Source organism: Chanodichthys erythropterus, chromosome 3 (assembly GCF_024489055.1).
Source record: "Chanodichthys erythropterus isolate Z2021 chromosome 3, ASM2448905v1, whole genome shotgun sequence".
NCBI classification, from domain to species: Eukaryota; Metazoa; Chordata; class Actinopteri; order Cypriniformes; family Xenocyprididae; genus Chanodichthys; species Chanodichthys erythropterus.
In genome coordinates this window covers 28,871,651-28,889,122 of record NC_090223.1, presented here as the reverse complement: position 1 = coordinate 28,889,122, position 17,472 = coordinate 28,871,651, and the positions used below count along the sequence as shown (strand labels likewise).

The following is a 17,472-nucleotide window of genomic DNA, read 5'->3' as shown; positions in this document are numbered from 1 at the left end:
AAAACTATGAATAAGTAACTTTGCAACTACATGTCAAATTATTCTACTAACTCAAACCCTAACCTAACAGTCAGTAATACTCTAATGAGATTTAGTTGACATGTAGTTGCAAAGTTACTTATAGTTAATAGTAGAATGTCTAAAGTGGACCATCGAAATAAAGTGTAACCATTAACTTTTATCTGCTGGAAATAGTTGTCAGATCAGCACTCCAACTTGATTCCTAAATATTCCTGAATGTTCCTGAATGTGAACACATGAAAGCAGCACTCAGCAGTTTTAGGATATGTGTGATAAAAACAGAGACAGGAGCAGAAAATTACGCCATGGAAAAATAGTTAGCAGCTCTAAAAAGTGCAGTGATCTTGAAAATGGCTGAAAATATGTTCAGTAGAGAGAGAAGATGAAGGAGAGCAAGATGCCCAGTTGCTGTTTTATCATTTATTAGATTTCATGCTATACTTTTATTTCATTTGTTACATATATAAAATCATCTTGATTCATTTATTACCTATTTGTAATTTGTTAGCATGTATAGACTTTGTTTTTGTGTTGTGATGACTAAATTTATTCAGATTTAATGAGCTAAGTAAGTTTTCATAAAGCTGCTTTTCATTTAAGAAATAGTTCATCATTTATTCACTGACATGTCTTATGATTTTCTCTCTCAGTGGAACACACAAGAAGCAATTTGGAGTGTCTTGGCTGTTTTTGAGACCCAACAGCCCCCATTCAATTTCATAGAGCAGCCAGAACATTCTGCTGAATGTCTCCTTTTGTGTTCCCCAGAAGACAGAAAGTCACACAGGTTTGGAAACCATAAGGTAGAATGTTAAATTTTGGATGAAATAAACATTTGAATAGATATTTAATGGACCATGGGATAATAACTAACAATTGCTCTAGATTAGGTGCTTTTCCAACCTTGTATTCTGTATTTAAACAAACAGTCCAATTAAAAACAGTAGGGTGAATTTAGGTTGATTGGGACACTTTTTCCCAATCATCCTGAATTCACCCTACACCTAAAAGGCAACTCAAAGAAGTTGGCAAAAATCTGTGCAAAAGAAGTACATTGAAGTCTGCCAAGCAGGAGGAAGCATGCTGACCATAACAAGATCCAACATGAAGGAAATTTTAAAGTGAGTAGTGCAGATAAAAGGATATATTCAAAAGTCAAAATGTATCATGAAACACATTGTCTTATGCATTGTAATATTTTTGTGAATTAATTCTACATCCACATTACAAATAATTCAACACAGTATTGTGACTCCTCAGAGACTTGATAGTGCTGTGCTTAATAAAGTCAAGAACATACCCTCTTCTGTCCACCTCGAGGAACATGTCCAATGTTCTCCAAAGATCCAACCTTTGACTGGGCTTTGAAATCCAACTTCTCAGATTTGATCTCCACATTTCCACCTCCTAAAATACAGATAAAAGTGTAAAACTTCTGTTTAAAACAAACCTGTCCCCTCTGTTTTTAGTTTACTGGAGGTGAAGAAGAAGTTGGGGACGGCACTTCCAAAGGTAAATACAATTTTGTATTATTTGTACAATTTGTATACAATTGTATAATAAAACTTAAACATTTTATATTATTTCTACAGTAATCAATGTTGGTTGTCACATTTGTGCTAACAAGCATTTTTAATACATTTCTGTATATCTGACTGAAATCTCACCTGGTTTGTGATGAATGTTGTCCTTGGAGCCGCACTTTGCTTGGACGTTGCTTAGGTCGATCTTTTTGTGCACTATCTGAACCTAAAGCATGAGGAACAGATAAGAGTCAGTCATCAACCAAAGCAGTTTAGGAGGAAATGAACCACATGCTCAGGCACCTGGGGAGCTGATGATCTGGAGTAGGAAAATTGCCATTAATCACAACAACAGGGTTCATGGGACAGAGAAGAAACTTGCTACCACTGACAGGGCACCATAAATTGGATATAAATGCAAATGACTATTTCTGCAGTTCATGCAAATGTAATGATGTATTTATATTTGGGAGAAGTAAAGTCTACATATTATATGTATTTAGACTCAGTTGACGTCACATCTTGTATAGAGGTATACATCATAGAGGGCATTTACACTGGGTCTTTTCATGATCAGATGGAAAAATGTGTAAATACCTTCTCAAATAAGATTCAAGACATGGAAAATTTCCACTCTGTCCCAGGTGTTGAGTCAGAAAAGAGATTCACTCATTATATGCATCACTCATATACTTACAGAGGGAAGAGATTGTAATGCAAAAAACATGTTATATCTGATTCACTGTCTAAGACAAAATTCAGATATAACTACATTTACATCTGAAGGCAATAGCAGCGCTTGTAAGGAAACAAAACAACATTTTTGTCAAATTATCCCAATTAGCAGAGGAGGGAAAAGTAACACAACTAAAGATGAAATTATAGTTTGGATAGAATCTTTAAGTGAAAATGAATTGCAAAAAAAAAACTGTAAGTAGAAATGAGGGATTTGAAAACAGATTGATGATTTAAATATGCCTTGCAAGCACTGTAATAACGCACATGCTCAGATTCAAGCAGTCAAGATCCATATCCCTTGGAGTTTATTATGCATATCTGACTACCTGAGACTACCCTAACAATCTTCACACACAGAGGATTTTTTTTTTTCCATTCTCTACAGTGGAAGAAACATCTCTCTCTATGGTAAATGCATGCAAACTCCACAGCAGCATCACCAGAAGGAACCAAGAAGGACACCAGGTAAGAGGACATACTAACACTGGGGATTCAGGCACATTAATTGAACCTGCAAAGGCATCTTGATGGATGTCTTTCGTAAATGCATTGCCTGTGAAGGAATGCTGCAGACCCTGAACTAGCCACCTTCATGAACCTCTGGCATCTAATAGCACAGCTCATAGCTAAAGCCATCAGAGTCAGTTCACATTGTAATGGTTTATTTTAGTTGTCACCTTTTACAGACATGATTAAAACTAGGACTTAGATGACATTAATAATGAATGATTATACTATATAAATGTAACATTTATTTGATATAATTTATATTTACTGTGTTAAATATTGAATATGAAATTTTTTGGTCACTATAAGACAAATAATATAGCTTTCAAATAAAATGTGGATGTTTTAATTGTGGATGTTTAGGCTTAGTAGTAAGTTTAAAAATAGTCTTTTGTGTAAATCTCTTTTAATCTAATTTAATCTAACAGTTTAATCTAATCTAACAGTCAATTTAATCTAACAGTAAAAATAGAAACATTCTTTTTGACTGTGGGTGTTTGGAAGATAATACTTGACTTAAACTACTTAAAAGCTTTGACTGGATATTTGTTAGGGTTTCATCAGTTACGAGAGGTAACTATTGACATTTGATGCGCAGAACAGTCTTTGAGAGATTTACATACATACTTTAAACTGTTAGAAATATACAGCAGTCATAGTCAAAGTTTGAGGTGTTTAAATCCCTAATTTTAGACCATTTCAAAATAGATTAAAGTAGAATATCTCATGTAACTTAAAAATAAATGAAGTGATATCCTGAGGGAACTGGTCCAATTCCAGTTCCAAATAATTTTACAAGATATGTCATATACGTTTTTTCTGTAGGGGGGCCTATTTTCAATCAGAAACAGCTGAAATATAATGCTGTATTTGGTTGTTCGCTTTATCATTTTCTACATTATTTTACAACTATATCTAGTGTTAACTGCTTATAACTACACTATTTTTCTGAGTAAGGAGTTCTAACCCTACCAGTTACTCACATTACCACCTCCAGGAACATGCTTGATATTGTCTTTGGATCCACATCTAGACTGAACATTAGACAAGTCGATCTTCTTATGAACAATAGCCACCTGGAAAAGGACAAGGAGAGTCAAGAGTGTTAACCTTGCGCTTTGAGTTGAACTGCAGATCCCAGGCTCTGCAAAGGGGTTTGTTCTACTGTTAAAGACATAAAATTGCATTTTCTTTTCTGTGTTGACGTACTTTCAATTTACAACCAATTTTCCTCAACGTGGATGAGCTTGATTATTGGCTGTTCTGCCAAGTATCTTTCAGAATCCAAATATCCACTAGACATCTCCACTCAAACATCTATGATGATTGGCCTACTTCCATCAGATGGGGTCAAAGTTTTCTCTTAGAGCTTTATTGTTTCAAACTGTAAACATTCCAGTCTGAGTCTTTTAATTCCACACTAAATGAGTCCCAACCAGCTGGTTTTGTTTTCAGACCTTCCAGACGTTTGATTTTGCCAATTGAAAAAACATGTTGCCAAACATGCATGACAGAATTACCTTCCCGCCTCCAGGTTGGTGTTTGAGGTTCTCAGTGGAGCCAATCTTGGACTTGACGTTCTTCAGGTCAGGCATAGGTGCAACAGGAGCAATCGGGGCACGAGATCTCAATGAACCAGGTGATTTGGGAGGGGTGCGCACCACCGCTATTTTCTTCACCTGCTGTCCAGGGGTGGAGGACCGACTGGCCGGGCTGCTGCAACCACTACGGTCTGGGGTTTTAGGTGAGTCAGCTGATGGTGAAAAACAGAAGACCAGAATATTTTCTTCTGTTTTTGCTCTTCTGATTTTAATTTACTCTGTAGTTAATTATTTCACCTTCCAGCCTTTCTTTGGCATGTAAAAGCTTTCATGGAGTTTTGTGGAGTTTTATTATTTCAGCTGTGCAGATTTTTGGGAAGGTCAACAGCTGTATTTTACAGTAGAAATTTTGGTAAAACTTTATTTTAGGGTCTTTTAACTAGTTGCTTATTAGCATGCATATTACTAGAATATTGGCTGTTTATTAGTAATTATTAAGCACATATTAATGCATTATTCTGCATGACCTTATTCTCCATTCTTAATCCCACCCAATACTAGACTTAACAACTAGCTTACTAACTATTAATAAGCAGTAAATTAGGAGTTTATTGAGGGAAAAGTCAAAGTTAATAGTGAATACATGTTCCCTATACTAAAGTGTTACCAAAATTTTGACTGGCTCCCACACAAAAGAGGCTTTTTTACCTCTTTCAATGGACCCAGGTCCTGTCTTTCGCTGCTCCATCCGTGAAGCAGCTGTATTTCACAAATCAAAGTGGTACAAATCAGTCGCATTAATTCTCTATAAATAGAGAATCATTCCCTTGGGGTTTCACAACCCATTTCTAGTAGGCAAATATTGTGTACTTCCTGAACATTAGTTAAGTGATGCACAGTGAAATGACAGGTGTGCTCACTTTTGCAGATTGCCATGCAGTGAATACACTGAACCACAAATACTTCCAGAATATTATGAATTTATAATCAGTGCACTTTTGATTGCATACAGCGATGAATGTGGATTGTGTACTGAATGTGGAGTGGGCTTATGCCAAGGGAGAATGCATTAAAAAAGCGAAATTTGTTAAAAAAAAAAATGTAAAGACTACATTGCTTAAAAGTGCTTGGCTCACATAATAACATTTAATTTCCCTTTCAAAAAGTCAGAAAGAGGAATTAAATGTTGAGTCACCAAGTATCCTTCCTTTTCATGGTACTAAATAAAGATTCATGTGGAACCTTGAAAAGATGCATCTTAAAATCACTTACCAGTGATTTTGGTGCCAACTCCTTGAGGTTTGGCACCACCTGTCTTCGTCTTGGCATCTCCAGCCTAAATATGGACAATTAAAGCAAGAATCAGCTCTTATTTTTAAAATTATATCACCATTTAAATGCAATAATAAACCAAAACATCACATAAATACATACATTAACTTCTCTTTCTGCTATGGTAATAAGGATGTTGATGTTGTGAAGTGTCTCAGGTGCTGTAAATTCATTTGCTTTGTACGGACCCTATTAATGTGGGACTGTTCATAAACAAACCCACTGACAGGATTTTTCTTACAGAACAAAAGCTCTTGGCCGAAGGTTAGGGATGGGCGGCAGTACTCACCGTGGCCCTGAACTTGGGCGTTTTTACAGAGTTTGCGGAGCCTGGACTGCTAAAGCGACATGGTGGAGTTGAGGAGCCTGAGGGCTTTTTGCTGGGGATGCCTGAGACTGAAGACCCTCTTTGGGGGGCAGAAGTGGGTCTAGCTTTTGCATGCAAGGTTGTTGTGGGTATCTTATGTGTTTGAGAGTGTAATAGAGACAAAAGTATAAAACAATGGTGAAAAAGCAATCAGTAAATTAACTTAAAAATAAAAGATATGCTAAAATCAATTAAAAATAAAACAGAAATACCAAATAAAATGAACTAAAATTTAAACTAAAATTGAAATTTAAAGAAAATTGAGTGTAAACACAAATTAATTTATGAAGCAAAGACTCCTCTCAGTAGTGGTGTATTTGAACTAATCTGGCTACAGACTTGTAGCTGTTTTTCCCCGCGAAGCATAATATCACTTGTGATAACTGTACCTTTTTTTCAGGAGTTGCCCCTACTCCAGCCTTGGCTGTAAGAAAGAAAGGAACAGTAAGTGCAAGCTCATATACTGATGGGTTTAGTTGCCCGAAATCAAGACTTACATTTATCAAGATGTCGATCTACTTGATTCAAAGAAGGAAAGTGCTCAATGTGATTTATCAGATGTGATGTTGAAAGTCCTGTTCCCAGAAGCACAGATTCCAGTGTTTCAGTTTTTTATGTTTGTTTATGATAAACATTCAGAAACAAACATTTATTTGTGAAATGAAAATTCTGTCATTGTGTTGCTCACCCTCATGTTGTTCCCAACCTGAAAAAAAGCTTCTTTCTTCTGTGAAACACAGAAGTATATTCCAAGTTTTTTTTTTTTTTTTTAAGGCATTCTAGAGCTTTATAGGAACAGACCAAAATATAATTCAAATTCACTGAAAACTCTTGCTGGTTTCATTATGAGAGTTCACGAGAGTACTTGTTTAGAAGTGATCTCTGATTTATATTTTAAATAAACTGAGTGTATTCAGTTCACACAACAAATTTGATTGATTCATTCATAACACAAACTGGTCTGGTTTTTGATTTCAGCTCTCTGGTTGCAATGATAAATAGTCCATTGGAGATGTGAAGATATTCCTTGAACCCAGTCACATGGGTTTGGTACTATAACAGGAGGGTGAGGAAAATGATGACACATTTTTTGGGTGAACTATTCTTTTACCAAGGACCTTTTTTTTGGCATCAATTGATTTGTGCAGGACCTTGTTTTATTATTGCAAAAATGCATTAAGATTGTTTTAACCGTGTACAGGGAAACAACAGTAATTTTATTTTCCTGAAGTAAATAGCTGTGCTTGCAAGGCAGCAAAAGAGTAGTGTTAAAGTTTTAGCTTAGGGTTTAGGCTTTGGAACTGTGTAAATAAAATTGTCATTGTCATGACAATTTGCACAAGAATCAACACATAACTTGACACCTTCTCCACAGTTGCTGATTAAATAGACATAGGTAAGAATACCAATTACAATTCAGTATACAAGTTCATGCAAATACATTTTATTTATTTATTGGTTTATTTCTAAGCTTACAAAGTAAAAAAAAAAAAAAAAAAAAAAGTTAATGGTAGATGGCTAAACTAAAGAAAAAAATGTGGAGAAGAAAGAAGTGCAGAATGATTCAGGAATATCAATGCAGTGTTGCCTTGCATGCACCAAACTTAGCTTGCTAAATTGCTAAAAGCCAAATGATTGTCTAGAGATGGTTTGCAAAAATGAATGTTTCACATTATTGAGTGAGCTTGTCTGATCTTTTTGCAGGAGATGTCTGCACAGCTGTTGGAGACATTCAGGATGTTTGTCTTGAACCCAGCAGCAAATGCTGACCTTCTCCTTTCAGTGTGTGTTATAGTCAGCCCCATCAGCATGGGCATCTGGGTCCATTTGGTTGTTTAATAAAATGGACATCTTGGAAAGGGGTAGACCCACAAAGGTAATACACAGTTCTGTGAGTGATACATTCAATACACATCATGCACAGGAGACATGCAATACACAGGGGCAGGTGAAAACAGTGCCAGCAATAACAGTCAATCAATGCAGTTAGTCACAGACAAAAGCGGAATAACACTGACCACACACAGAGAGGAAAGGAGAAGAGATAGACACACGGGGCACAAAGGATCAAGAGAGAGAGAGATTTTGTGGCTACAAGCAGCCCGTTTCTTCAACCGAACACATTTATTTCGTAGTGTGCGCTTATCAGAAAGGGTGCTGCGTAGTTCTACTAATCTAATTTAAAAAAAGAAAAGAGAAGGAGAAATAAAAAGATTTGTGTGGGGTTTGGAGGAACAGAACGGAAAACAGACCTTTGGATGGGACACTTGCTTTTCTGGCCGGAGCAGCATCTTTAGAGGGGGTTTTCTGAAGTTTAGTAGCAGATTCGGGGGAAGGAGTGGCAACGACTGTAGCGACGAGTTTCTTTGTTTTTTTGGCAGGAGCTTCTTTGACAGGAGCTGCTTTGCTTGGTGCTTTTGTGGGCATTACTTGGGCGCTGGGCTTAACGGCATCTTTAGCTGTGGTGACATCAGGTTCAGGTTTGGCAACAGGTTCTGGTGTGGCAACAGGTTCTGGTGTGGCAACAGGCTGGACCTTATCGATGCGATCATTGTCACTTGTCTCCAAGTATTTCTCCTGCTTGATTTCTTTTGCTTCTTTAGGTTCTATATGTTCCTCTGCCTTGGGCTCCATCTTGGGTGCAGCTTCTTCTTGGGAAAAAGGGGAAACAGTGGGCTCATCTTCTACTTGTTCTGGTTCTGGTAACTGTACTTCTACTTCTTCTTCTTCTTCTTCTTCTTCCCGAGCATCCGTTTGGAAGTCTGTAAGAGATGATTCCTCTTGGATAGGGTCGGCGGCAGCACTGGGGGAAAGAGGTGACCCTGGATCCGCCCTGCACGAGTCAGGGCTCTTGCTTTCTGGCGGCGTTTTGTCAGAGCTGCACTCCCAGCCCACAGGACCACTTTGATGACTGGGATCCTGAGGTTCTGTGTAGTCAAACGACAGGCCACGTTTTTTAGCTTCCTCTGGGGTCATGGGAAGATGAGAAGGGGTTTCATGTTCATCCTCAATGTTGTCGTCTTTCTGGGTTCTCAAGTCTGGGGTCACAGAACTTTGCACCAAGGAAACTCCTATTTCTTCCTCCTCTTTGTCACTAACTTCTTCTTTGTCCTCTTCTTTATCCTCTTTCATGTTGATAGCTCTTCTAGGTGCTTCTTCCACAGAATCAGAAAATCTTCTTTCAGACTTCTCCATTTCATTCTCTTCTTTCTCCTCCTCCTCAGATCCACTGGGACTATGATGGTCGGACATCTTATCTGAAGGACTTCTCTTCAGCTGACTGTCGAAGCCTGTGATCCCGGAATCCAAACCATCAGCAAGGGTTGTCGTCAGCGGATGTGGAGACATTGGTGATTCTCGTGGGCTGACAGAGCTCTCTCTTTCCCCATTCTCCCGATTTCCCTCCCCATCCATTGATGCCGCACTGCTCCGGCCACTCTCTGGCGGACTTCCAGGTGTTAACTCTTCTGATGACGTGGAAGGCAGAATGATAGGAACAGCCACAGACAACACTGCAGAATTAGCAACACTCAACCGCCCTCTCTCTACAGTCAACATTAGAAGCAGAGAAAGAAAAGGAATCAAGGAACTAAAAGCACAGAACCACGTAAGGAGCCCGAACACAACACAAAAGACAAGTTTCTGTTTTCATCACAAAAGTTAAACAGTCCAAAAATCTGATTTTACACACTAAACTTTGAGTTAAAGGCACTTTTACACAATGCTTGTTAATCTAAATTAGCAAGCAGTAGGTTGCAACATGGATTGTACCAAAAAAATGGGTAACTATAGTGGCAAAATGAAGGATCAAGAGTAGGCTCAAGGGGTTATGGGATCAGTACTTATAAAAGTGCCTCTTCACTCATTCAGTCACAACAAAAACAATCAAAACCAAGCATAAATATCAACTGGCCATTCAGACCACAATATCCACAATGACCCACAACATCTCTGTGAGCTTCAGTGTGTAAAGCATTGATGACTGGTAGCAAAATGGCCAATGAAGCAATGAATTGGTGCATTGTCGATTTGCAAGTTTCATTTAATACACTAATGGAAATTTTTGCATCTTATCTGAGCAGTAAAAAGCATTGTGCTGTGAATGCATTTGAATCACTTTTAATGCATTCAATTATAGCTGTAATTTTCAGAATTCAATTATAGCATGTATTTTCAGACTTTTCATTTTCTCAGATACAGTGATGCAATATAGAGCAAATATAAACAGATTTATTTAGAAAGCATATAGAAGTGGTTCCCATTGAGATCTCATATTTGATTGTTGCATGTATGCGCAAGCAATGAAAGAATGAAACTGTGGTGGTCATGAACCCATTGTGTTTGTAAATCCATTTAACTTTTACACTACAGGTGGATAAGGGGGTGGTGAGCCCACCATACCTTCTCCAGCTTCTGCTGTCCTTCCTGACCGGTCAAAAATGTGTAATCACATGGAAGCAAGTTAAAAGAACAGATGGGATACAAAGAACATTAACAGCAGCACTAGGATTCTTTTGCCCCGATTGGTAGGTTTCCTATTGCAAGAAATTCAGCAAATATATTGTCTTCTAAACATGCTGAATAGGTTGTTTGCAATCACGTGGTTCTGGTGACGCATGAAATACCGGTGGAGGGCAAGCAGTGAAAATTAGAACGGAAGAGATGGAGAAAAGTCTTTTCTGTGCTGGTTTAGAAAGGTATAAACAGAAAATCACAACATATGTTGGGCGTGATCTTTATGTTATGAAGATGAGCAACTTTTTCACTGAATTAAAAGACTTTCTGCCATCGAGGAGGTAGATATAGAGAATGTGAAGCTGCCATCACGCCATGTTCAGCTCTAGTTTGGTTTGTTTATATCACGCTGCCTTTCTGCTAGTGAAGTTAGCAGTATTTTTGATTTTCTGCCGCGATTGTGAAAAATGTCGCCATTGTAGGTCATTTATGCTGAATCGATAATTACGATAATTGATAATTAAAAAGAGAAGCTCACATCATCGCTCAAAGAAAAAAATGGACGGCGTAATACAATTGTTGCCTTTTATACGTGTAAAAACACACTAAGGGAAGGTTGAGGAGGTGACGGGAAGACAACGCATATCAAATCTAATAATGTCACTGATTTAACCCACTCGCTATCACTCAATAAAATAATCACATAGCTGAGTGTTTTTGAAAGTTTTGTCTTTGTTGTTGAATCGATGTCTGTCAGCTTTTTAAACATTTATTTATTTGGACATTTTCTACCATATAATGGCTGTAGCAGCAGCGCGTGACACTGTTCTCATGGTAACCAGATCAACATTGTGAACGGAATACTACAAAACTTAAGTGAAAACACCAAATTTTCATTAAATGGTATAAAATAGCTTCTCTTCCCTGCAAACGATGCCATGAATAATGTGGATATTTAACCAAGTCAAAAACAAATAAGGTAAGCAGGTATCCATATTCATTTCAGTATCAGCAGACGCAAAGGCTATTAAAGGTGACAACTTTTAAAGTTAAAAAACAATATAAGCTATAAAAAATGGTATAAGTTATGTAAACAATATAAACACCTTCTGGGTTCTCGATTTTATCGATTTGAGCAACCATAAACGACGCAAAACATACGAATTTTGATAGGATTTCTATACAGAAAAACCAGTCCCTGCCCTCCAGACTCATTCGCACTGCTGCTGTGACGTCATGTGCAAACAACCTATTGTGAATTGAAGTGGCTGGCAGAAAACATAATGCTTATCAATCTACACATTACAGGAAACAGCAAAATGTTTTCATTAATGTAATTCATTCCCCAATATCTTTTAAGTAAAATGGTTCTATCATATGAAATAAATGTGGAAATAAGTCTACATTATGTATGACTTGATAGACATATGATCTCTCTGCCAGTTCATAACAAGCATGTTAAGTGAACTTTGTAGCAATTAAAGATGCAGACCCATTTCAGCTGTACTGCAAACATCAGCAACATGTTCTCTAACATTAAATATTCAGCTGATGGCTAATGGTAGTCTAATCCATTTACATCACTCCCAACTTCATAGAACCATAGCATACAACATACGCTATCTTAATGCCTTTGTCTCAACTAGACACCAATTTCTCTGACAAGATCGATGAGTTTGTGGCCTTGGGGGGTAAATGATAAATGAAGTCCATTCCCTCAGACCTTGAACTATTGTGAGGTAATTATGTCCCATGTAATGGCAGAAGAAGGCCTTATTGTTTTTGTTGTGAATATTTGACCAAATGGCTTCTTTTTTTTTTTACATTTGAACACATCTGTAACATGAAGTATATGTATATATATATTCACACAATTGTAAATATTTGGCTGTTACAAGTTAGGTGCCTTAAAACAGCAAATGATGGTGAAGTCTTAATGACACAAATATATAAGCACTGCATATATTGTATAATGTTAACAACAATAATTAGACCTATTATAATTATCACTATTATTATTATTCCATCTTATGTCATGCCTAGGTCACGCCTCAGACAGGTACATCCATCTAAGCCATTAGCAATCTGAGCGCTTATCTCATTTACTCATTTAACAAATGGATGTTCTGGGCAATACTATTTAGTCTAGTACTCGCCCTGTCCAGACCTGACATTATTCACTTATGCAAAAAGGAAAGGTAAAGTAGACCTACCTAATTACTCTTTGACAAATATCCTGGGCTTTTACTGGCATTAAATCTTTTAAAGAGTTAGTTGTGTTTCTTGGGAACACTGCTTCCTGTTGCAGCTGCATTTTACAGCCTTGAAGGTATGCAATTAGCTTTTAGTGAATTTTTTCAGTGCTGCTTTACATCAGCATACCTCAGTGAAAAATCAACTCAACTAAGTTTCCAAAAGCTTCTAAGAATATGGTAAGGTCGTTCCTGAGAGTATCCAGATTTATGGCTGGTCCAAAAAAATGGAATTTTCACTGTTCTGTTGAGAATGGTAATAAGCACTGCTTTTTGGAAACTCGTCTTATGTTCTAAATTCTTATGTTAATGTCAAGGTTCCCACTATTTTTCCATGACTTTTTCTGCCTGAGATTTTAATTGCCTGAGATTTCAATGTGGCTCAATTGAGGATTTGGCTTGCTGAGCCTCCATACATAGCATAACAGATATTTACTTTCACTACATAATTTCTATGACATTTAAAGTTTCCATGCCATTTTCAAACACAGAAATCAATTTCAAATTCTCAAATTTTTCCCAAGTTTTCCATAACTGATGGAACCCTATGGCCTGCAATTGGGAGAATTTTAAGAGAAAAAAAACTTTCATGTTAATAAGCATTAAAAATAGGAACTGTATAACCCATCCATTCCAACCAATCCATTAGAAACCAAAGCATAGTGAATGGAGAAAAGCAGCAGGTGTGGATGATAAATGGCTAAATTTGTATCTAGCACTCTCATTTGTCCACTGTTGAAGGTGAAATATGAGAGGCTGGCTGGCTCTTTTGTGAGGCTGGCTCACAAAAAAATTTATTTATTAAATTAATAATTTCAATGACAATTACACAGAAAATTTTATTTGATTAGTAGAATATAGTATTATTTCATCCTTGGGAAATCCAAAATGTTTGGATCAGTAGTATAATAGACAGAAGCTGAGCAACAGGCAGTATAGTAAAGCGAAAGTAGAGTGGCACAATTGTAGTTTAATTGGAGAATCATACCCAATGGCACATCTTTATCAAACAAGGACTTGGGTTCGGAGTCATCTAAAACAAGGTTTTGGGCTCTCACTTCAGGCGTTGGTTCTTGTGTCTCCTCTATGAGAGAGCGGTGAACTTTTAGATTGGACAACAGAGGAGGTTGAGATGGTAAACAAGGCAAAAATTATATTTAAAGCAGTCAATCTCCTTACTCTCTTCTAGTCTTCTTCTAGGTAAAGGATAAAGTACAACAGGACCTTGATGCATCTGTTAGTACACTCTTGAGATGAGAGCTATAACTGATTAAACATCATTTCTTAATGGGCAAACTCTCTAAAAGTCAGTGTCATGTTTTTTTCCAAACTTTATTTTACCAAATTTGCCATTTTATAGACATTCTGCTTCACTGACTTCTGCAAGCACAATTGAGCTAGACTTTCAGGTTGCTGGTTGATAAGATGGTTTCGTCTGTGTTCTGTGAGGGAGCCTGGGGCTTGCTGAAAGCTTGTCAGTTGTGCCAGAACAATCCAAAGCAGACAGATTACCCTTTTTTGAAAACTATGACCTATTTCCTCACATCTGAGCCTCATCCAAATATACATCATACAAAACATACAAAGAAGTAATCTATGATCAATGTTATATGCACAAATTTATTTTTTAAAACTATTGTGAACAGACAATGCAGGCAGGACACATGTCGTATAGAAGCTATTTGTAACTGAACTTTGTTTTCCAACATTTAAAGACATCCAATCATTTATCCATATGCCTTCCATGGCTATCTGAAGGTGGCATGGTTTTCACAACTTTTTAACAAATACATTTCCAGGATTTTTTCATTCATTCATGATTACAGGATTTTAAAATATATATATTTTTAATCATAGCAAATGCATTTTTTGCTAACAAAATACTTGAGAGTGGCTAAAATATATAGATATTTCCACTATTTTTCCACGATTTTAAGAGATGTTATTAATATCTCTGACTTTTCCTAGATATCACATCATTTTTCAGGTTTCCATTTATAGTATGAACTCTCTGGTGGGGATTTCTTAAAATTGCATTGTTGATGTACCACGTTGCCATGAGACTCACAATCACTGTGTGAACTGTCTCTCTAAAGGTTTAAACTGTGATTGTGATCTCCATCATCATTCAACAAATGGAAAATAAAGTTCAACAAATAAATTCTATATGACATTTTGCAGTTGACCTGAATGAATGAATATCTTCACAGACATCTGAAACCAACACATTGCTGAGTGGTGTCACTGTAAGCATATGTGTCAGGTTTCTCAGTATGAGACGAGACATAAGTGAGAAACGCACTGCCATGAGTATCACTCAGCTCTTCTGCGCTTTGTGGGGAAAAGGGGATTTTCAGACTTTCATTTTTTTCCTTCTATTTAATACAATAACTACAGTATTTTTACCCTCTTTATACAGACCTTTCACTAGACTGTCACCTGCTCCCATATGTGCTGCTGTCCCATTCTTCATGTCTCGTTGATGGTCGTCATTGATGGACATGTTGGCTACACCAGATGCTAAGTTGTTCCCAGGAGAGTCACCCACCTGTCCAGAATTCATGTGGTCCTGATGGTCCATTTTGAGATGATTTCAGTCTGTGGAGTTAAAACAGAAAAATAAGCATCAGGGAGTACATGTGTCAAAGTGGAAAACATATGCTGCATTGCCTTTTAACCACAAAATATTATTAGTAGTATTATCAAAGAAGCACATAGACTTACACAGACATACTGTATACAGGGGTAGTGCAATGAAACTGAAAAACTGGCCAATATAGTGTTCAGTGTAGGTTTCTCACCTATGTATGCACAGCCTGGTGGCCAATATTCACTGATTTTACATTACATCAGTAAGAGCAGAATGTGAAGGTTGAATTAGCAGTGCAATAGGACAGGACTTTTGTGTGCCCAGAGTAAAGCACGGAGGTGGATCAGTGATTGTTTGGGCTGCAATATCATAGCATTCCCTACGGTACTTGATGGGCGCATCACTGCCAAGGACTACCAAACCATTCTAGAGGACCATGTGCACCTAATGGTTCAAACATTGTACCCTAAAGGAGGTGCTGTGTATCAGAATGATAATGCACCAATACACACAGCAAGACTTGTGACAGAATGGTTTGTCAAACATGAAAGTAAAGTTGAACATCTCCCATGGCCTGCACTGTCACCAGATCTAAATATTTTTTGAGACACCTATTTTGGATTTTGGAGGAGCAAGTCAGAAAATGTTTACCTCCACCAGCATCACATAGTGACTTGGCCACTGTTCTGGAAGATAAATGGCTCAAAATCCCTCTGGCCACTGTGAAGGACTTTTTGTGCTGTGCTGTTTGGACAAAAAAGGAGGCCCTACACCATACCCACAAATTATAGTGGTCTAAAACCAGGTGTTTCAGTTTCATTGTCCAACAGCTGTAGTTGTTAGTTAGTTAGTTGTTAGTAAACTTTATTTAACTACAATAAACTGTTTTACGGTAGTTAGTTGCTCAGGTAGTATATGATACAAAAGCATACATAGATTTACTGTACAAGTTAGCTGGTGGTTTGGTTTGTTGTTGTTAGTAACCTTTATTTAACTCTGATATAACTATATTAATTAGTTAGGCGGGGGAATTTTCACAGACTTGAAAGGTGGTGGGGTAAATGAATAAGGGATTGATGGCACAGGGATTTCCTTTTCACACCCAGAGGAAACCGTATCCTGTTATTTTACTTATGGTTACTGATGTGTTGTGTCATGTGTGTGCTTCCTCTTACAACTAAGAATGTGGTTTTCCTTTTAGCTGTTCTGCTTTATACTTTGTACAAAGAAGATTAAGCCAAACTTTTGTAATCCCAGCAGGGCTATTAGTAAATCCACACTTGGGACAGTAAAGTGAACACTCCCATCCATCTCCTTCACACAGGATGCCCATAAGCATGAATTCCATTATTGTCAAAATGGAATAGATGGCTCACATTCAACATTGTCAAATCCCATAATTCCTTTTTATCAATGACCCACGTGTATGAAATCAGACACCAGAATGTTTCGCTTGTGCTCCGAGATCGCAAGGTCATCTGGATGTGGGGGTCATAATGAAAACCAAGTTGTTTTAGGCAAGAACTGCTGTGGAGCTGAAAATAGTGCCAAAGCTGCAGGGGTGGGTTTACATTTGTCAATTACATCATCTTCAAAGTCAGCGGTGACCAGCAGAGAGGAACAACATAAGAAGCCAAAATGGCTTTTTAAAGAGACAGTTCATCCAAAAATCTGTTTTCATTTGTAAACCAATATGATTAAGTACGAGTGGGGCAATATATGGTTCTTTTGTAGCTTTTTTACACTTGGAAGCTTTGGTTCCCATTTATTGTAAATGCATGGCAAAGAACATGGAAAACAGTTGTCAAATTTTCACCTTTGGTCATATGGGTTTGAAGCAACATTCATATTTTAACTGAACTATTCAGGTGTTTTGTCACTATTAGGAATGTGACTACGGAGCCCCTAAAGAGACATGGTTAGTCAGTTAGATTACAGTACATCAGATTTCACTTTTCATGTGAGGATAGTAAGGAGAGATGACTGACAGGACTATGTCGAAGGATTTGGAGTGCAACAGATGGCAAATTGGAAAGCAAAAGTAAAATGCAAGCATGCATTCAAAAGTGCTTTCAATACCCTGCATATTTATAGAGCCTCCCTGATGCCCGCAATTTAAAAACAATACAATTAGCCAACTATATAA

At 37.3% G+C, this 17,472-nt stretch overlaps 1 protein-coding gene across 1 annotated transcript in view; it reads right to left on the bottom strand.

Annotated features, from left to right (window-relative positions):
• Positions 1 to 17,472, bottom strand: part of maptb (microtubule-associated protein tau b) — a 34,729-nt gene that overhangs the window by 3,982 nt on the left and 13,275 nt on the right. Inside the window, exons 3-12 of the mRNA XM_067372958.1 lie at positions 15,176 to 15,334; positions 13,725 to 13,820; positions 10,431 to 10,454; positions 8,282 to 9,496; positions 6,419 to 6,453; positions 5,603 to 5,666; positions 5,039 to 5,089; positions 4,310 to 4,542; positions 1,689 to 1,770; positions 1,322 to 1,428 (exon numbers count right to left, since the gene is read on the bottom strand). Of these exons, the coding sequence (XP_067229059.1) occupies positions 1,322 to 1,428; positions 1,689 to 1,770; positions 4,310 to 4,542; positions 5,039 to 5,089; positions 5,603 to 5,666; positions 6,419 to 6,453; positions 8,282 to 9,496; positions 10,431 to 10,454; positions 13,725 to 13,820; positions 15,176 to 15,317 (2,049 nt within the window). The 5' untranslated portion in view covers positions 15,318 to 15,334. The remainder of the gene's footprint in view (positions 1 to 1,321; positions 1,429 to 1,688; positions 1,771 to 4,309; positions 4,543 to 5,038; positions 5,090 to 5,602; positions 5,667 to 6,418; positions 6,454 to 8,281; positions 9,497 to 10,430; positions 10,455 to 13,724; positions 13,821 to 15,175; positions 15,335 to 17,472) is intronic.